General features: G+C 44.9%; 1 protein-coding gene across 3 annotated transcripts in view; it reads left to right on the top strand.

Moving 5' to 3' along the window:
* The window catches only part of poln (polymerase (DNA directed) nu), a 109,095-nt gene that overhangs the window by 18,833 nt on the left and 68,925 nt on the right, over nucleotides 1–21,337 (top strand). For 2 of the 3 annotated variants that reach the window (XM_070547034.1, XM_070547035.1), the window contains exons 13-17: nucleotides 6,503–6,567; nucleotides 13,590–13,850; nucleotides 14,040–14,096; nucleotides 15,681–15,737; nucleotides 16,366–16,431. In XM_070547034.1, coding sequence (XP_070403135.1) covers nucleotides 6,503–6,567; nucleotides 13,590–13,850; nucleotides 14,040–14,096; nucleotides 15,681–15,737; nucleotides 16,366–16,431 — 506 coding nt within the window. The remainder of the gene's footprint in view (nucleotides 1–6,502; nucleotides 6,568–13,589; nucleotides 13,851–14,039; nucleotides 14,097–15,680; nucleotides 15,738–16,365; nucleotides 16,432–21,337) is intronic. The other variant, XM_054747692.2, reaches the window with a different exon arrangement.

Genomic DNA, 21,337 nt, shown 5'->3' on the forward strand with positions numbered 1-21,337 from the left:
CTCGCTCTCCCCGGCAGAGACCCAGGCCATGGACGCTTATATCAACAAGGCTCTCCAGAAGGGGTTTATCCGCCATTCCACGTCTCCTGGAGCGGCAGGGTTCTTCTTTGTGAAGAAGAAGGAGGGTGATCCTGTATAGACTATCGTGGGTTGAATAAGATCACGATCAGGGACCGCCATCCTCTTCCTTTAATGAGCACGGCTTTGGACGCCACCGCCCAAGCCACACTGTTTACAAAGCTGGACCTCCGCAGTGCATACAACCTCATCCGCATAAAGGAGGGAGAGGAGTGGAAAACCGCTTTTATTACACCCACTGGACATTATGAGTACCTAGTCATGCCCTTCGGCCTCTGCAACAGCCCTGCCGTTTTTCAGCGTTTCATCACTGATGTCCTCCGTGACATGCTGGGTCTTTGGGTTTTTGTTTATTTAGACGACATCCTCATCTACTCCCGCACGGCCGAGGAACACACCCAGCATGTTCGAGCCGTTCTGTCACGCCTCCTGGAGCACGACTTATTCTGTAAACTGGAGAAGTGTGCCTTTCACCAGGAGTCCACCTCGTTTCTGGGATTCATCATCTCCTCCCAGGGCCTGCGCATGGACCCACAGAAGGTTCAGGCGGTAGCGCAGTGGCCACTACCCAAGACCCTGAAGCAGCTGCAGAGTTTCCTGGGGTTCTGCAACTTCTACCGCCGGTTTATCCGCAATTTCAGCGCCCTGGCGTCACCATTAACTTCCCTGACTAAAACAACCAATCAGCCTCGCCCTTTCCGCCTCTCCCCGGAGGCCGTCGCTGCCTTCCATGAGCTGGTCCGCCGCTTTGTAAGCGAGCCCATCCTCCTCCACCCGGACCTAACACGGCCTTTCGTTGTGGAGGTGGACGCCTCTGAGACGGGCACGGGAGCCGTACGGTCACAACGTGGCCAGGACTCCAAACTCCATCCCTGCGCATTCTTTTCCCGGAAGTTCTCTCCTACTCAGCAGAACTATGGGGTCGGGGACCGGAAATTGTTGGCGATAAAGTGGGCCCTGGAGGAGTGGCGACAGTGGCTCCTGGGTACCCCCACTCCTTTTCTAATCTGGACTGATCATCAGAACCTCATCCATATTCAGACCGCTCGCCAACTCAACCCTCGTCAGGCCCGGTGGGCCCTCTTTTTCGAACCTTATAACTTTCACATTGCCTACCGCCCCGGCTCCAAGAACCTCAAGGCGGACGCCTTTTCCCGTCAGCACACCCAGGACCCCAGGCCTCCTGAACCGTCGTCCATCCTCCTGACCGAACGGTTCGTGGCCGCCCTACAATGGCCACTAGAAGCCTCCATCCGGGCGGCCCTCCCGGCGGACCCGGCACCCCCAGAGACGCCTCCTAACCGCCTTTACGTTCCGGCCGTGTGCCGACAGGAGGCCTTGAGCTGGGGGCACAGTTCACGGCTCGCGGGGCACCAAGGCCAGGCTCGTACCCTCCAGTTCCTCCACCGGGCCCTGTGGAGGCCCTTTATGAGAAAAGATGTGCGCGAGTACACTGCTGCATGCGACACCTGCGCCTGGTCCAAGTCCTCCACCCAGCCTGGGGCCGGGGAATTACAACCGCTCCCTGTGCCCAAACGGCCTTGGTCGCATATAGGTGTGGACTTTGTCACGGGGCTCCCCGCTGCCGATCACCTGGACACCATCCTCACCATCACTGACCGTTTTTCGAAAGCTGTGCATTTAGTGGCTATGGCAGGGCTCCCCACGGCTAAGAGAACGGCGGAACTCCTCCTCGAGCATGTGGTGAGGCTCCACGGATTTCCCCAGGACGTGGTGTCTGACAGAGGACCCCAGTTCATCTCACAGTTCTGGAAGGCTTTCTGACGGTTGGTGGGTGCTTCTGCCAGTCTGTCGTCTGGTTATCATCCCCAGACTGATGGTCAGACGAAGAGGGCAAACCAGCAGCTCGGGCGCTACTTACGCTGCTTTGCCTCGTCTCAACCATCCACCTGGCCCCGCTACCTCCTGTGGGCGGAACTCACTCACAACCTCCAGACGTCCTCTGCCACGGGTCTGTCACCCTTCGAGACCTGTTATGGATACCAGCCCCCTCTTTTCGACCATCAGGTGCCGGAGGTGGTGGTTCCGGCGGCTCAGGATATGGTTCACCACTGCCATCTCGCTTGGATCAGGGCTCGCGCCGCCATCACCCGAGCGAACACGGAATACTCCCGACAACATTGTCACCGTCCCGGCCCTGTGTTCCAGCCTGGTGACCGGGTTTGGCTCTCTACGTCCAATCTACAGTTGCCGGCTGGTGCCCGGAAGCTGTCTCCCCGCTTTTTGGGTCCCTTCCAAGTCCGTGATGTCATCGGTCCGGTCACTTACCGGCTGCGCCTTCCTTCCACTCTCAGGGTGCATCCTGTATTCCACATCTCTCAGCTCAAGCCGGTGGTGTCGTCTCCCCTCCATCCGCCTCCGGTCCGGGTTGATGGGGACCCCGTTTACACCGTCCGCAAGATTCTGGATGCCCGCCGCCGGGGTCGTGGATGGCAGTATCTGGTGGACTGGGAGGGTTACGGGCCGGAGGAGCGTAGCTGGGAGCCTGCCCGCTCGTTCCTGGATCCGTCCCTGTTGGCTGATTTCTGGTCTCGTCGCCCTGGGCCTTCTGGGGCCGTCCCTCGCGCGCGCGCGGGGGGGGGGGGGTGTCTTGTCATGAACTCCTCCTCCTCCTGACCTCCTCCGCGGGCCTGGAGGGTGCTGCACTCCATCTCCCAGCATCCCCGTCACCGACGCAACACGGTGACGTCATCCCGCTGAACCTATTTAAGAACCTCTCACAGCTGAGCCGGCACTCAGTCATCATCTAACGATAGACGCCAACTCATTCCAAGAACTAAAACACTAAACTCTACGAACTCTGAAAACCATACGGGAAGAGTTCTTCCCACGCTGCCACATAACAGTCACCATCCAACACCAGTCTCTCCGCGCCTGGGTCTCATAGCCACACTCCAGCTCAGCCCACCGAACCTGACAATTTCATGAGCATTTTTTTAACTCAGAAGTACCCCTGAAGGACTTAGTTGTTCGTCCTTTTATCAAAACTTATTTTGAGCCTGAGAGGGTTAAAGCAGAAATCTGGAGTTTTTCTTAGATAGCACCATCTAGAGGTGAAAATAAGTATCACACCTTAAGCCCCTCTCTATACTTCTATTTTTACAGCCAAAAGCAAAACCTCTCAATTGTGATTGCACACCTCTAGCCAGCCATCAGAGCGAAGATGTTTTACAAATATTATTCTCAATTCAAATTACATGGACCTCTACGGGGTGCTTAGCAAAACAAAAAAAGCCTGCATTATAATGGATCTATCACTTCGATAGATTTCTAAGAAATCATACATTATTAATGAAACAGGGAAAACTCTGGATTTCTGCTTTAAAGCTATCTTAAATTTACAAAGTTAAACAACAAATGACAGTTCTAATCAATATTATTGAACAGATACAGTTAAAAAAATGGAAAATAATTATTTTGAAAAGTGTGGACACCACAGCATTAAACACAAAGTCACTTTCAAATGTAATATGTTTTTGATCCTGTGAGATGTTGGTGAAAAAACAACCAAATTACCAGAACTAAACTTTAATCACCCCTAAATTAAACTTAAATTATACTTTTAGTGAAGTTTGATTCCATTCCATTCCATTTCATTTATAAAGCACATTTCTACACGGCCGAGGCCGACCAAAGTGCTGCACAGTAAAAGAGCATAAAAATCAACACACGGGAAGAAGTAATAAAAGAAGTACAGTAACTACTATAAAAAACTATAAAAATGAAACAAAAACATCATAAAATGCTAACTAGGCTGAAGTAAAAGCCAAGGAATAAAAATGAGCCTTCAGGGGTGATTTTAAATCCGAGAGAGAGGAGGCCATTCTCACTGCTAGAGGGAGTTGATTAAAGAGACAAGGCACACAGACTGAGAAAGCTCGTTCTCCTCGCGTCCTCACTTGGGACCTGTAACAGGCGGTGGTCTGCTGACCGAAGAATTCGACCAGGTACGTAGGGCTGAACCAAGGGAGGCTCAACCCGGGAGTACCAAAAATTGCAGTTCCACCCTCATCTGCTGGGCGCTGGTGTCAGAAACGAGCAAATTCTCATTGACTCCCATGTTAAAAATACCAATTTCACAGCAGAAATAAACATGTTTACAGCCTGGTACCAAAACATGTTTTTGGTTTAAATTATCTAGTTTACACTCATGACAACTCTGAGGGGGGTGAATTTTTTCTCACTCTTCTGTTTAAGTGTATTAAAAGCCTAAAATTCTGTATAATTAATGAGCATCAGACCCACGTGACTGCAGAGCTAGCTCCGGGGAAAGGCCTCAGTAGAGCCTCGGTCTGGCTTGGAAACTGTTCCGGGATTTTGAGTCTCTGTGTTTGGGTATTCTTTTTTGGATATTTTTTGTGCAATTGTTGGATAAAATGACTTGCTGTGGTATTAATTGCACTAATAGAGCGTCCAAGGAGTCTCCACTTCATTTTTTTCGGTAAGTAAAATTATATTTATGTATTTTAGGTCACTGCCGAGCTGAGCTTAGATTTTAACATGTACTGTTTAACCATGAAATTTAAATGTAATAGGGTAAAACCCAGTGTATTTAACATAATGCTGCACTTTAGAAAATGGGTTGAAATATAACATGTTGGTGGGGCTGGGTTTCGACTATCGGCTTGTGGAGCTCTCGGGAGACAGATGTTTTCCACCCGGTTCTCCCCTCCCCGCAGCTTGGCGCATCTGTCTGATCGCGGCTTTAGTCTGCTGCGCGAGCTGCCGGCTTGTGGAGCTCTGGGATGGAAACCTTTCCACCCGGTTCTCCCCAGCGGCAGCTCTGCGCATCTCAGATCACAGCGGCGCTTGTCTGCTGTGCGGCTGTCGGCTTGTGGAGCTCTCGGAGACCTCTGTGTTCCACCCGGTTTTACCCAGCGGTCAGCCCGGTGTATCTCTGACTCAGAAGCTCTGGTGTTGTGCACAGTTAACTCCAGTTGTAGCTAGGTTGCTACCTCCGTTAGCTTAGCTCCCACCTCCGCGTTAGCTTTGGGTTAGCTTCAGATTAGCTTGTAGCTAGTTCGACCGGGTGTCGTCAGTTGATCCCAGCCTTACAGCCACACCCTCAGCTCCTCCTCTTCCCTTTTTTGGAATTGTCTGGGCTTGACGGAACCTGTGACACGGTCAAAATGGCGGTGGTGGCCACCTCCCATTTTAGTACAAAAATTTATTATTGGAGCATATGGAAACCCATTGTCCAGTATATGTATGTCAATGGGCTGAACCAGCTGAGTCAAGAGGCACATAAAGATAGAGTGACTTAAAACAAGAAGTAAAATTTTAAACTGGATGTGGTAGCGCGCCGGGAGCCAGTGCAGCTGGGCCAGAAGAGGAGTAATGTGCTCCCTCCTTCTGGTGTCTGTAGATGTAGAAGTGATATTCCATATCTGAGGTATTAGCAGGAGTTTTATTAAATCACCTGTGCACATCATTGAATTGTTACACTGCAAACCACTTCATTGCCTCCATATAAACTTATTTTTTTCTTATATTTCTACCCAAACAGAAAAAACACACAACAAAAAATTTGATGGCCAACACAAAACTGGTATTTTGTCCAAATTTACTCAATCCTTTGTCTCATACAGTATGTTTCCCAATCTGATGCAAGTTGTCCCTCAATTTAATTAGATATGTTCATTTTTCCATTTCTTGTATTTCCTGTTACTTCCACCCACTGATTCTGTGTAGGAGCGTCTACTTCCAGACAATTATTAGCGACGACCTTCTTCCCGGCAGCAAGTCAGATCTTTACCAGATTTACCACCACAAACATCTTAAGAGTTTCAGGTTTTCAGATCTTGGATGAGGATGTGTGTGTGCGTGTGCGTGTGCGTGTGTGTGTGTGTGTGTGTCAGGTTTAAACCCCTAGACACCATACACAAAGAAGAAAAGAGACACAAGAAGTCAGAATTCTGTTTATGCTCGAGGAGAATGGAATAAGGTCCGACCAGCTCAGTCTGCACTGGGCTGGCAGGTCCTCCAAAACCATTCTGCCTTTGGAATCCAAGCGTCCTCTATTTATTACAAGCTGGGAGTTCCCTAGTTACACGTCTGATGAGCTGATCTGAAGGGTGGGGGAAACACAGCTCTCAGTATTCAGTAATTGTCACAAGTTTCACACAATGAACATTCAGTTTTTCTAATCAGTGTCTGATCACACGATGTGCAACACAGACAGTTGCACGAGTCTGCAGTTGTCCAAGTCAGCAGGTGTCCTTGGGTCACATCAGGTCAGAACCAAGGTTTAGCATCCTTAAAGTCTCACGAGGAGACTTCAAAACAATACAGCAACTGTCCAGCTTAAAATGGTAAAATCTTTAAATGTAATAAAAGCATAAAGCAAGATAAAAGATACACATACAGTATAATTATCTTAACAGTGTGTGTGTGTGTTTTTCAGTCATGGAGAGCCATCACATCCACGTGGATAAAGAAGCCCTGAAGAAAACATCCGACTTGCTCGGGGTAAGGTAGCATCACTACACAAACCGTTACCAGTAATTAAAGCAGGATCGTTTTTTTATAGCATAAGATAAATTATATTACCTTAAATGCCCACTGAAGTACATGTGAATGTGCAGATATGTAGAAATAGAGATTATTCTGAAGAAAACATGTAATCTTTGTTAAATTTACTGATTTTAGGTTATTTTGAATTAACTTGATGACATCAGTCAAACTTAATTTAAACTGATGTTGAGTGCAGAGAGCCCTCTGGGGGAAGAAGTGAAAAATAATCCCAAACCCATGAAACCAAGATAAAAAATAAAAATTGTCTTCTCCTGTTTGGTAGTAGGAGTGGGAATTCTCCAGAATCCTGTCCTGATTCTAGAAAGATAAAAATGAATCATGATCAGATGGATGTCCCAAATAGTAGCAGCAAACACGAGCCCTTGAAACGCTCTTACAGCTGCTGGAAGCACCAGCAGGGCCGGTGTTGTGGATGCCAGCTCAGGATCCCACCATGCTTCTACAAATAGATCAGACCGTCTCAGTAGTTTTGTTTCGAGATGCATGAAAAAACATGTCTGTTGTCACAAACATCAGGCTGTATTTTTTTGCATCTGAGTCTCAAACAGTCTCGGTTTTGAAGTTAAGTGATGAAATTCAGACTAAAAGGCTTGAAGAATTGATGAAGGAGTCTGAAACCTGCTTAAGGTGACGAGTGAGACAGGAGGAAAAGTACAGATATACGTGTAATAACCTAGTTTCCCTCCTTTGGTACCCGTCTCTCTGCTTTGGCTCACAGCTCTGTCTGTGTTTGCTGTTTCCTCTTTTCTCTGTTTATTGTTTTGCTTTATCTCCTCATCCATTCTTCCCCACATCATCTTCTTTGTTCTTGGCTATTTTCTTCTCTTTCTAGTTGTCAACAGCTTTAACTTCACTTGTGTGTGCCACACATTTTATTAGGAGATTAAGACTTTATAAATTTTTATAACTGCCAATCTATGTGCTGAATTTTACATATTTATCAAACATTTTCTTATTTAATTGTGATTTTTTGTTTGTTTGTTTTCTCCTTTGTTATTGGTGTTGGTCTTATTTCTTTCTAAATAATTTCTGTTCCTTTGATCTCTCTACTCTTTATTCTCCCTACACTTCCTGTCTCCCGGTGCCGTCATGGAAAGCCAAGTCCATGCCTTATGCATGAGTGGATCAATAATTCATCCTTTTTGTCGTTTGTATTAGTATGATGATGTAGAGTATCTGTCATGTGCGTGGGTGAGTGTGTGTGTTTTAATGTAGAGACAGTTGACACGTTTTCTCTCATACCCTTCATGTTTTGGCTGAAGTGTTAAGAAATAAGTTCAGCATAAAACTTATGGAAGCAGAAATAAAAATACAATCTTGTATATTTTGAGACTAAGCAGTGGAGATCAACCACTATGGGGTTTTCTGCTGCCGATACCATGACATCTGAATCGATTCGGTACTAAATCCCGGTACCTAGGAATCGATACCGGTACTTAACGGTACCAATTTTAGATACTTTTGAGTGTTTAATGTTTTACTTTTCTCTTTTATAATTAAATATATATTTTTCTCAATATATAACAATATTTGATAAATATCACGATAAATAACATACAACTGTTTGTATTTTAACACCGTCCTTGTAGTTTTATAAGCTGATAATTAAACTGAAGCAAACATCTTTACTGTGAACTACATTTACTGTGTATCTTCATTCCTTTTGCCGTCCTTTTTCATTTGATTTTTTTCTACTGGGAAGTTAGAATTTCCGAGGAGAAAGCGAACGCATCATTAGCTGATAACAATGGTGGCAATGGAAGCTAACATATCAAGCTAACGTTATCTTAAACAGTTTATATAGCTGCTGGAGCAGATTAAAACGATGATGCCTCACACTTAAATCGTTGTCGCTGGTTTCATCATCACCAAGTTACGCATAACATTTAGTGAAGTGGACCTAAGCTTTAGCGTGCGTTCTTTCTACCTGTTTACAACTGGCTCGCAGCGACCGATGACATAACGCTCTTGCGCATGCGCAGCTGTCTAGGCAAGTTCTCATTATGAAGGACGGGTACCGAAACGAGTCACCGTTTCAAATGACGTGAATCGGTGCTCAGTCTGTACTGTTGAATTCGGTCCCTTAAAAAGTACCGAATTTGTTACCCATCGCTAGCCGATACAGATGATGAAATGTAGAGGTCATAGATGGCCGATATGTGCTGCAGATTTTTTGGGCTGATATCTAGATTGGGTCATACCAAAGACTTTAAAAATGGGAGCCAGTGCCTCTCCACGTGACACTCAGCTTGAAAGGGTTGGATTGGGGTTAAATAATCAAATAATCTTCTAAGATCGACTGTGTCTGCAGGTCATCTGTCACGCTGAGGGTTGGAGGAGTAGGACCTACCCAGAATGACACGAAGCAGGGCATGGATGTAATTTTAAGGGGGGACAGGGGGGACATGTCCCCCCCACTTTTTCCAAAGTCATGTTTTGACCCCTGCACGTTTTACCATCCAAAAACAATATTACGCTATATTAAATTGACACTGGTTGAGCTCTAGGACCAAGTGGAAAACAACCGTTTGTGTTGAAGCCTGTTTCCCATTAGAGCAGGGATTCCCAAAGTGAGCTGCTGCTAGGGGGTGCGCGAGGTGAAAAGTGTAATGGCTGCGGAGCTCAGAGAAGTCTGTCATGTGTCACCATTATTGTAGAAACTCATTTGTGGGTGGACCAAAGAAAAAGTAAGTGGGCACAATAAATGTAATTGAAAACAAGTATATTTTTGCGCGTGCGCGTGTCCTCCACATGTGCCCTAGCTTCATAATAACAATGCGTCGAACTTCAGCACTCTGGTCTGCGCACGCCGATATGTTCTGTATTTGATCATTTTTAACGGTGTTGAAGAAATCTGAAGGTGGCGAGTCATTCTGGCAGATTGTAATTAACACCCTGTCTCATGCAGGTGTTCTGACGTTGTAAAACTCACACACAGAACATTGTGGATGTAACTAAATAAATCAAGAAATGATTCCCATTCAGGCTATGGACAGCGCGCTGAAGATCTGAAGTTCAAAGTGCATCTGTCAGATCAGACATGTTCCAGCGGAACCACGGCTCACGGGTGCACATGTGAGCACATCTGGGCTGGGCAGAAGTTTAAATAGCGCCAATAACGAGACGCGGTGACTTGAGCGGGAAATCTGGTGAGAGCTGGAGGCAAGAAAGGGCACAGGAAGCTTAAGGGGAGAACCTGGAGTGGGCAGGGGAATGAGGGACACAAAACCTGAGGGGACACCTGGAGGGAGAACCTGGAGGGGGCTGTAGACAAGGGGACACATGAGGATAACAAGGAGACACATAAGGAGAACCTAAAGAGGGATGGAAAACACAAGGAGACACATGAGGGAGACGCAGGACGCAGACCATGACAGTCATCGCCCCCAACGGGGATGGGTCAAATGCAGAGGACAATTTTCACCACACCACACTAGTGTGTGACAACTATGGGACTTCAATCTTTTATGCTAAAATGTCACTAGTAACAGTATACACAACATTTCTCATCCTGAATGAGTTTTTGAACTTTGAATTTAGCCAATTGTTCAGTGTTTAAATCAAACATTTAACAAAAATGTATTATATTTATTAATAATTAATGGTTAAATTGAAATCAAATCAAATCAAGCTTTATTTATAAAGCACCTTTTATGCACAGGAAGCAACACAAAGTGCTTAACAGATTAAAATGGCCCATATAACCCACGTTCCCTCCCTTTCCCACATTTAAAACAATTGTGACAGTTTCACCCCAATCCACAAACCATTCCCAGGCGCACACACACACACACACACACACTTGTACACATAACACATTAAAATACCACAGTAAACACCAGGCTGAGCTCAGATTGGACATGTAATGAAAAAACAGGTGAATAAAAAGAAACATCAGTTGATAAAAATGCTTGACAGCATTTATTGAGCTGATGTTTTTCAGGAACATAAAATATATATTTATACTTCTGCAGCAGCACCAGGCTGCCTGACTTTAAATCAGCTTTACAAAAGAGGTACATTGGCCGCTACCATCCAGCCATTTTCTTCCACTTTTCCGGGGTCGGGTCGTAGGGGCACCAGCCTAAGTCGAGAGGCCCAGACTTCCCTCTCCCCAGACCAGACACAGGCCAGTTCTTCCAGGGGAATCCCAAGGCGTTCCCTGGCCAGGTAAATCAATCAATCAAAGATACTTTATTAATCCCAGAGAGAAATTAGAGTTTCAGTACACACAATTCAGAGATCAGACATACATGGGCAAGACACATGACAAGATTTGGTGACTGTGGTCATTCACAATCCTGAGTCGCGCTACCTTAATAGAGATAAGAGGGTTACATGAGGATTGGTTCAGGTGGAGGGAAAAAAAGGCACTTCAGAGTTACGCTGGGGACACACCGGCCGCGGAAACGCCGAGAAGCGAATCGCTCACGAAATTCGGCCGCTGCTCGCCGCTCCTTAGTTCAGATCAGACACGCCCCAGTCAAGGCGCGCCTTGGCTCAGCTGTAGTTTTTCTTTTAAACACTTGGTGTCCTCCATTTCCTCTCTGCCTTTTCTCAGCTCTTTTCCTCTACGTTTGAGTGTGTGTGTGTGTGTGTGTGTGTGTGTGTCTGAACCTATGGTATGAGTTGTTTCTGCCATTTGAATCTCTTGGAACTCGCTCCAATTCTGCAGCTGTATCCTAGCAGTTTCCTCCGAAATGGGTACGTAAATAATCATGTTTTTCGGGGGTCGTACAGCTCCTTGTGTTTCTCAACTTCCATAATTCATTTAAAGTCTTCCATCTTAACTGCTTGCCTCAGACTTTCTGCCTCTCTGTCCTGTTTGCTCCGGTGAAAAGACACCCAAAACCACACACCCCTTCACGTGGTCGCACACACACACAAGTTCAATGTGTGTGTGTTCGTGTGGTTTTTCTGCAGTGTCTGATTACGAACACATTTGACTATTGCGGAATTTTATTTTGAAATGCTTTATTTTGTTAACTTTACCGGCCTGCCTCTTATGTCTAGGTTTGACTTCCTGCCAGAATTGACACTATTCACTCGCGGCTCGCGAAAAAAATAGAGCCAACGCCGAAATGATCGCTGCACGGCGCGGGCTGGAGCGCCGGCTCGAGGCGATTCACGGCGCTTCGACGGCCCATGTGGTCTATAGAATAGCTTAACAAGGGCGCCGAATGAAGGCGGTCCCATTTTCGCGGCGCTTCCGCGGTCGGTGTGTCCCCGGCGTTACCCTCCACAGGGAGGGCAGCTTTGCTATGCAAAAAACACCTCAGACAGATATGCAACAGACTTCAGACAACACAACATAAGTGTCCACTAGGTGGGGTGGTGGGTTGGGACTATCCCCACTTCAGTTCCTGCAGCCACGATAAGCAGCGCATGTCACCTCAGTGTGGATAGGGGGAGGAGCATTGAGGGTTGGAGGGTTGCAGTGACCCTGGAACGTTTCAGTGGCCTTCCCGCAGTCCCGTCCAGGCTGGGATAGGAGACAGAGTTGAGTTGCCATAGTGACGGCACATTCCACATATCTTCTGAGGGGGGAGTTTTCGTTGGAGCCTTGCAGACTCAAGGGCGCCAGATTCCGATTAGAAATTGTTTTGGGGCCAGACAGAGATAATTTCCTCTCTGTCTTACAGTTTGTGTGTCCTCAACCTCTCAAAATCCCAATAATGGACATTAAACTATCCCAATCTGTGCTGATTCGTCCACTCTATCCTTGATGGCATCCATCTTTTGTGCCAAAGCATGAATCTCAGCCAAAGATCCAAGCTTACGACTCATCTCGACAATTATGCGAGTCTGTGAATTTACAGCGCGGTGCAAGCCATCTCTGAGCTCCGGGATCAGGCCAATATTCCTCGACAGTTCGTTAATTTTCCGGTAAGCCAGGTAGCCTCCAAGGCCAATGAGCAGGAAACCTGACACCAACACCACGAATATCCACATGTCTTCATTGTCCTCCACAGACAGCTGAGATAAATAGATCAAGTTCCACTGTTTCCAGGAGTCCATGATGTGTCCAACTGGGTCTGTCCCAGCGAGGCATCCGGGAGCCCCTTCTCCTGTTCTCATCGTTGAAAAAAATGTATCAATCGTGTTGAGTGATCAACTGACGAGATCCATTTTAGTGAATTTCAGTTTCCAGAAAAAATGCAGAAGCAGCCATGCATCCAGCACACAGACAGACAAAGGGCCTTGAGGATAAGATATGGAGGAGAGGAGGAAAAAAGCGTCTGCACCCTCCAAGAAGAAAAAGGTGAGAGACATAGTCCCTCCACCGTGTCCTGGGTCTACCTTTAGGTCTCCTCCCAGTTGAACGTGCCTGGAAAACCTCACCAGGGAGGCGTCCAGGAGGCGTCCTGACCAGAAGACTGATCCAGCTCAACTGGCTCCTCTCGATGTGGAGGAGCAGCGGGTCTACTCCGAGCCCCTCTCGAATGATCGAGCCTCTCACCCTATCTCTAACAGAGATCCTAGCCACCCTGCAGAGAAAACTCATTTTGGTCGCTTGTATCCACGATCTCATTCTTTCGGTCACTACCTAAAGCTCGTGACTATAGGTGAGGGTAGGAATGTAGATCGACCGGTAAATCGAGAGCTTCGCCTTCTGGCTCAAAAATGGCCAAATTGGTCAGTCCGTCTTGAGCAGTGCCCAAAATTAATTTTAATAAGTTGGTTAAATTCAGAGTTCCCAAACTGGTTCAGGAGTATAAATGTTGTTCGTCTGCTGTTGTTATTGGTGTTATTTTAGCATGAAAACGAGGTAGAAACCATCTAGATATCGGTCGTGAAAATGGGCTCAAAAATCGGCTGACCATGACGTGTGCATATCAGCATTGGTATCAGGAATAGAAAAACCCATTTTGGTCAATCAGAGCTGAAGTTGTGGTTTGTTCAAACCTACACATGGAGAAGTGAAAATAACAGCTTTGTGGTTCTGTGTGTGGCAGACTAAAATGAAACAGCTGGAGCAAGAGGCACACAGAGCAGCGGGACAAATATTCCTGTTGACCAGCAGCACTCAGCTACGAACAGTATGGATCTGTAGTTGTAGTTGCTGTACTGTTTTATGGTTTACATATCTCGATGTTAGTGTTTTCATCATGCACCGTCTGAAGGTTCTTTTCGAGAAGCTGCACCTCCATGAGCGCTGTGAGAACAAGAAGCTGCCCAAGACCCTCAACAAACAACAGTCAACATCAGAAGCTGCTGTACGACAAAGAATGATACACACACACACACACACACACACACACACACACACACACACACACACACACACACACACACACACACACACACACACACACACAGAGACAAGCCAGTTTTACCCTCACATCTTCTCACAAACATTTCTGGTGAGTTTTTCGGGGCAGCAGTGAATGTTTGTTTTGTTGCAGCTGCTGCAGCTTCAGGAGCTACACCCTCTGCCAAAGATCATTCTGGAGTACAGACAGGTCAGTTTTGTTCCCTGACAATCAAAGTCACATTTGCTTTGTTGTTTAAGAAAGAATCTGCTGTCACCGACTTGCCTTCTTGTGTAAATTAATAATGTTGTACTGGCCACTGAAAACAGTTTCACCCTGAGAAAAGCTGGTTTAACACGTCATGAACTTAGACACACCTTCTTACATCTTCACAGCCCAACACACTCCAACATCAGTATAAATAAACGTTATTTGTGGTAATGCTATCCACAGAAAAACTTTAGCTTGAACTAATGCTAACACTAGCCTGAGCTGCTAATGCTAGCCTGACAATCTGCTAACAAGCTTGTTTAACAAGAGGATAACAATATGCTGGTGAAGGTTCTCAATCATCCAGGTCATGGTAATCCAAAAGGGTTCAAATGAAGGCAACTGGACTTCTCTGTTTTTTTTTAATACGTTTCGCTTCTCATCGTTCTCCGCAGCAGGGCTGGGCTCTCGCTTAGAGATAGGGTGAGAAGCTCAGTCATCCGGGAGGGGCTTGGAGTAGACCTGCTGCTCCTCCAGAATGTAAATAGACAGTTCTACGATCTTTGGTGGATCGTCATTATATTATATTCCTTAACGATCTTATATCGATAAGAAGATTTTGTTAAAAAATGACTAACGTCAGCCGATACAGATGTTGATGCCAGTGTGTATCTCTCGTTTGTACAGACTGTTTGAAGTGTGTTAGTATGGCGTGGAATGGGGGTCAAAATTAAGACTACTGCCCAGCAGCAGGAGGCTATATAAATTCCAAAGCAAACTACCGATCTGATTAATGATAAGCTGGCGCTGGTAACTGAGAGGCTGGCGCTGCTTACTGAGGAATAGCACCTTTATCGGCGTTACTACTAGATACGCTAGGGACTAGCAGCCCTCGGCTGGTCATTGACGGGTTCAAACACTCCCTCTGCTGTCTATTAGCATGGATAGGCTAGCGTTAGCCTGGACGGGCTGGCGTTAGCATCGGCGAGGCTAGCCATTAGCGTGCCTAGGCATGCCACTAGCTGGATTTCCTACCTCCTTGACGGACCTTAAGCATGGATAGGCTGGCATTAGCATCGGAGAGGCTAGCCATTAGCATGTCTCAGAGAGTCACTAGTCAGCTAGTGGCCAGCCTAGGCACGCTAATGGCTAGCCTCTCCAATGCTAACACCAGCCCGTCCTGGCTAACGCTAGCCTATCCATGCTAATAGACAGCAGAGGGAGTGTGTGAACCAGTCAATGACCAGCCGAGGGCTGCTAGTCCCTAGCGTATCTAGTAGTAACGCCGGTAAAGGTGCTATTTCTCAGTAAGCAGCGCCAGCCTCTCAGTTACTGGCGCCAGCTTATCATTAATCAGATCGGTAGTTTGCTTCAGAATTTATCTAGCCTCCTGCTGCTGGGCAGTAGTCTTAATTTTGGCTCCCATAACGCGCCATATGTTAGCAGTAGTAGAGAGCCAAAGACCTTGGTAGTTTTCAGTTTAAGATTAGATTTTTTATTTGATGTTCTGGTTTTAAAATGCAGTAACAGAACATTCAGAACTGATCTTAATTTTAAAATAGCTATTGTTCTTTTTCCCCCTAGATCCACAAAATCAAGTCTACTTTTATAGATGGGATTCTCTCCTGCATAAAGAACAAGGTAAGCCTGAAAGTGTTTTTATGACTAAACCCACCAGAGTCACAAAGCTGCACATTAAACTGACGGTGCTGCTACTTAGTTAATTAGCTCACAACTTTAGTTTCACCTCAAACATTTTAAGATCTGTTTCCTGAAAGAACAACCACAGAATTAAAACATTCTGTGTGGTGCTGCCCCTACAGAAGAGAGTGTCCACATGTCTGGTCTAGTTTGTTATACTGCCATGGCATTTTTACTTTGACTCTCCACACGTGCCTCGCTTGATCGTCACAAGTCTGCTCTCAGACTTCACAAGGTCTGTCTGCCTGTCTGATTGATGGTGGTGATTCGTGTGGTGGGGTTTGGGGCCAGCACGCAGCAATTCCAGCAAGAAATTATGTTTTAGGACACAAAAACACACTAATCCTAACTTCATCAAAATTTCTGTCAAAGCCAAACATGTAGGTGAGGTCGTGTAAAGGGACCACCGCTGATGTTTGGTTACATATCATAATGGAAGTTAAAGGTGGATCACATCTGCTGTTTTTGAGCTAATGTTAGTGATTAGTGAATTCTGTCATGTTGAATTTGCATATGTAAAGTAGATCATTATGAAAAGTGATATAATCTTGTCTTTTGAACACATCAGAACTACATTTCCTCTGCCTGGTACCAGACGAGTGCTGTCACTGGGAGAATCTCGGCTAAAAACCCAGTAAGTGTGACTCACAAACCCTTTTATCTTTATTACTAGGGATGTCCCGATCAGGTTTCTTTGCCCTCGAGTCCGAGTCATTTGATTTTGAGAATCTGCCGATACCGAGTCCCGATCCGATACTTTCGATACATTAAAAAAATAAAGAAAAGAAAGAAACAGTTCCAGAATGTTCCTTATTTTTTATTTAATTACCTTTTTACTTTAATTTTTAACAACAGATCACTTCTGTGAGGTAGCTTGAACAACCAAGTAATAAATAACATAAATTCTTCACTTTTGGACTTTATTGCAAATATAAAGAGTCTAATATAAAACAGATAGTACTTCAACTTAAAATACCTGGCAGGGGTCTATTTTGCCTCGGCCCCCAAAATGCTTAGATACGCCCCTGGGCATGGGACGGAGTTTTGAAGATGATCTGAATTGTATCAACTACATAAATACTACATTCTGATAAATTATTGCTTTATACAGGTACAAACGTGTAGTGGGATAAATCTACCTACATTTTATTTTTAAGAACTTTGTTTTGTTTTCTTGGTTTTTATTTTCCTATCTTCCTGTCCCGTCTGTCTCTGATCTTCCTGCATCTCCCAGTCCTCCTGAAAAACTCCTGCCTGCTTCCTTCTTTTTCACCTCACAACTAACTTTTTAACTAGCAGATCAAATTGATCTATTGACCACAAAAAAAGTGGAGTGTGCGCCGCGCTGCCCGGCTGCGCCAGTGACGAGCGCTGCAGCGCGAGTGCGTCCACACGTCATGCTCAAATACAGACAGAACTTACCAGAGAGATAATGAACGGACTCGAATGACTGTGTGTTAATTGTATATTCTTTGGTGATGCCACTTAGAAAATGTTACTGTGGCCGTGTGCAGAACGCAGCTGGAGTTGATGAATAATCAGCGGTCTGCCTGCTGCTCTCTCCTCAAAAGAATCCCCGCTAATCTGAGTCCATATAAATAATATGATATAGGTAGAAACTGGATCTTTTTTGTGCCTGACAACCTTTAAGGAGAACCAAGTTGCTCTCCTGTAATTTGAACCCAGTATCCAAGTCCGGATCGGGGCTTGGATCGGGAAGTAAAGCCCGAGTCCCTATCAGTCTGAAACCACGTGATCGGGGCCGATTTCCAATCATGTGATCGGATCGGGACATCCCTATTTATTACTAACGTTCTCCTGGAGCTCTCCATGGTGCTGAAATACACTCCGCAATAGTCAGCTTTCCCTTCCTTTGTGGGACTCTGCTAACTATCTCTGCTAAATCCTTGTTTCTCCATTGAGTTTGGGTGTAAATGTTTATGTTTCAAAATAGGCTTTGATTAAGTGGCTTTAGTTAAATGAATATTCACAATAACTAACAAACAAAACACTTTTCTTTGAAAGTTTAACTGGAACTGGACGTTAAAAACGTTGACAAATGAGAGACAAATATCACTAAAAGAAAAAACAAACCTTTGATTTCTTTGGACGAACACTCCCTTTCTCTCCAGCTCACTTCGTCATTACTCCACTGTCAGAGTTCAGTTTTTGTCACTTTTCTGTCTGACAGAAACATAAACACATGGTCCTCTGTAGCCTTGGAGACACTGAGCGTTTCTAAACTCACCGTGTGATCTGTGAGCTGCACAGTAAACTGATGGTGCTGCTACTAAATGATTTACGCCCCTGTTGGTTCTGCTCAAACACAGATCTGGGAATTGATTGCTTCATTAGAACGTTTTATGCTTGATGCTTGGAGGCAGTTGTTGGTGTGTAGTTGTGTTGGTACGGGTCAGCTAAGTGGGTCTTAATCTTGTTTAATGTGAATTTGTTTGAATATGACTTTGAGGGCAATCGGTCTGTGATCAGATTTTATGGATGCACAGGGATACGATACAGTATGATACAATGCATATGTAAAAATCTGACTTTTGCAGCTTCGACAGAAAACAATGTGTCAATTTTTTGTTCGCCAGAACTAAGAAACACCATAAGACTGTTTGATAAAATATTATAGAACATCTAATGGCGAGGATAACTTCTTTCATTTTCCCTGTTGATAGCAAACACGTTGAATATCGGGATATAAGACCATCAGCGGGATGTTTCACAAGAATTTAATGTGAAAAAGTGTTTCACAAAGCCAGGAGAGATAGGTTTATATATGTACTGTGTGAATTTACAGTTGAATGCAGTTCAGAAGGGATTAAAATGTGTCATTTTCCTTCATTTATTGGGTAAAAAGGAGGAGGATTAATGTATAAAAGGGAAGAGAAGTCACAGACTCATAAGAGAAGTCACAGACTCATAAGAGAAGTCACAGACTCATATATTCAAATGAAGAGTGTTGCAGAGGGATGGAGCGTTCCTCTGTTTTCAGTTCAGATTAGGTGAAGCCGGTCTGCTGCAACAAAGGGAAGCCTGAGTCTCAGCAGGGTAGACTGAAAAACCTGGTGCTGAGTCAAAAAGTTCCTCAAGCAAAGAGTCGCATAAAAGAAGTATGACATAAAAACGCTGCACAGTTTAATCTCTGCTGTTGATTCCTGTATTTTTCTCCCTGGTGTGCTATTTTCTATTCATTGTAATTTTATCCTCTGGATTATAATTTTTATCTTCTCTGTGTGCACATACCCGTGTCTTTCACCAGTTTTCTATCTCGTCCTTTGCTCGCATGGCACTCCCATGTCTTTACACTATCAACATTAAAACAGAACTCCTGTCTTCTTTGTAAAAGACTGGCTTTTTGATGCAGTTCTTGACATCTGCTCTCGCTCGTCTTCTTCACTTTGAAAGATTTATACATTAAAGCCACCCACAAGTGTGTCAAAATGCTGCTACTTTACAAACAAACAATAAAACAGCTGTAAAGTTGTTGTTTTGCTGTGCTAGTTGTTTATATTTTAATGTTTTATTGGTGAAGTGCTCCACACAGGGCACGTCAGGCCCACAGAACATCTAAACGCAAACTTCATCATTTATTGGACTGATGAGCGTTGCTTGAAAAAAACATATATTTCACCCAACCGTAGTTTATACTTTCATTCATGACATCAGTTTGCAGTTTAAATTAAAAAAATGTAGCAAAGGGTGTGATTTTAAGTCAGCGCACTCACAAGTAGATTTATTCTAAAGTGCAGGTGTGATGAAATCCCCCCACGCCAAAAGAGTGATGAGTGTTGCTTTGGAGAATCCCAGCCTGTCTCACTGTGGGACAGATTTACAATCATGGAAGTTCTGGAGAAGTTTACAGCCTGACTTTTAATCAGTTGGTACTCACAGTCTGTGTGAAATCAGATGCATAAGTACAGTATATCGACCTTTATCAGCTGCAGCAGACTGCTCTGACCAGTTTTATCAATAAAAGTTGAGTTGTCTTGTTAGTTGAGTTTGGTATGAAATATTGAAGGGCCAAAGTGGTGGTCTAAATCCATTCTGAGCTCCACAAGAAATCTCTTTTAAAAAATCTGCCACTAATGAGTGAGAGAGAGAAGGAAGAGAAGGAAGAGGTGGGGGAGGGGGATTCAGAAAATAAACTAAAATAAACAATAAATGACGAGCAAGAATCTGCTTCTAGACCTGCATGAAGAGAGAGAGAGAAAAAAGGTGACACACAAAAATACAACAAGACTAACATATCACTGTGCCAACAACATGAGGATATATAAAAATAGCTATTTTTGCTGAGAAACAAACAGTAATAATTCATAGTGCATTTAGTGCCGACCACAGCCACCACACAGGTGTTGTGTTGAAAATGACCAAGTCCATACCTGTGAGAGCACCATGTGAGCACCTGTGTGTGTACACGTATATGTAAGGTTTCTCCATAGGAGTGTCGAATAGTGAGTGTGAATGGCCACAGACCTACCCTCAAAGACGTGTGGAAGATGGAGACGTTCCAAGCCCTAGAGTTACATGTTCACTTCCATCTTGTTGCCTAGTGAAGTATGATGTAAGAAAATATCAACAAACTGAAATATCGCAGTATTTCTTGTTATGATACTGAAGTTTATGTGTAGTTTGTAATCTGCATTTTAAACATAAATTGAAACCAAAGTTCAGAGAGACAGAGTCTTTCTGCTGCAGTGTCCCAAAGGTGTGTTTTCATTGGTCAGTTGGAGATAGGAATCGTAGGTTTTCAAGCATGCGTATAGGCTTCTGGAGGCTGATTTGGGTCGAGGGATGGCTCAAAAAGCAGAGCCGGTCAGACTGGACGACCACAAATTTGCAAATCACCCTCATGTTCACAGGTTTTTTTAAATGATAAATGACCCGCACTTGTATAGCGCCTCTCAGAGTAAGGACTCCAAAGCGCTTTACACTGCCGTGTATCATTCATCCATTCACACACACATCCACACACTGATGGTGATGAGCTACGATGTAGCCACAGCTGCCCTGGGGCGCACTGACAGAGGCGAGGCTGCTGAAAACAGGCACCACCGGTTCCTCCGACCACCACCAGCAGGCAAGGTGGGTTAAGTGCCTTGCCCAAGGACACAACAGCATAACTCTATCCGGAGCCGGGATTGAACCTTCAACCTTCCAATTACTGAACAACACGCTCAACCTGTTGAGCTACTGCTGCCCCCCCCCCCCCCCCAAAAAAAAAACAATTATGCTCCTGACAAGGGATCTGGCTTAGACGGCCACAAATTGCACAGTGTGATCTGGGCTTTAGGCAGGACAATTGTGTGGACCTTGGTAGTCCTAGTATCTGCCTTTCATCTCTTTCTGGCATGTCCTGATGGCAGTTCGACTCCTGGTGTCAGTAGTTATCTATTTAGCCAACCGAAGCAGATTTAATTGTTCATATTTTAATTTCATTGATTCTTTTTTGCTAAATCTCTTGTGTCTCTAAAGATCTTTGAATGTGGTCATTTTGGGGCAGCATTTTAGGTGATTTACTCTGCTCACCT

The sequence above is a fragment of the Nothobranchius furzeri genome, chromosome 2 (assembly GCF_043380555.1).
Source record: "Nothobranchius furzeri strain GRZ-AD chromosome 2, NfurGRZ-RIMD1, whole genome shotgun sequence".
In the NCBI taxonomy this organism is placed as follows: domain Eukaryota; kingdom Metazoa; phylum Chordata; class Actinopteri; order Cyprinodontiformes; family Nothobranchiidae; genus Nothobranchius; species Nothobranchius furzeri.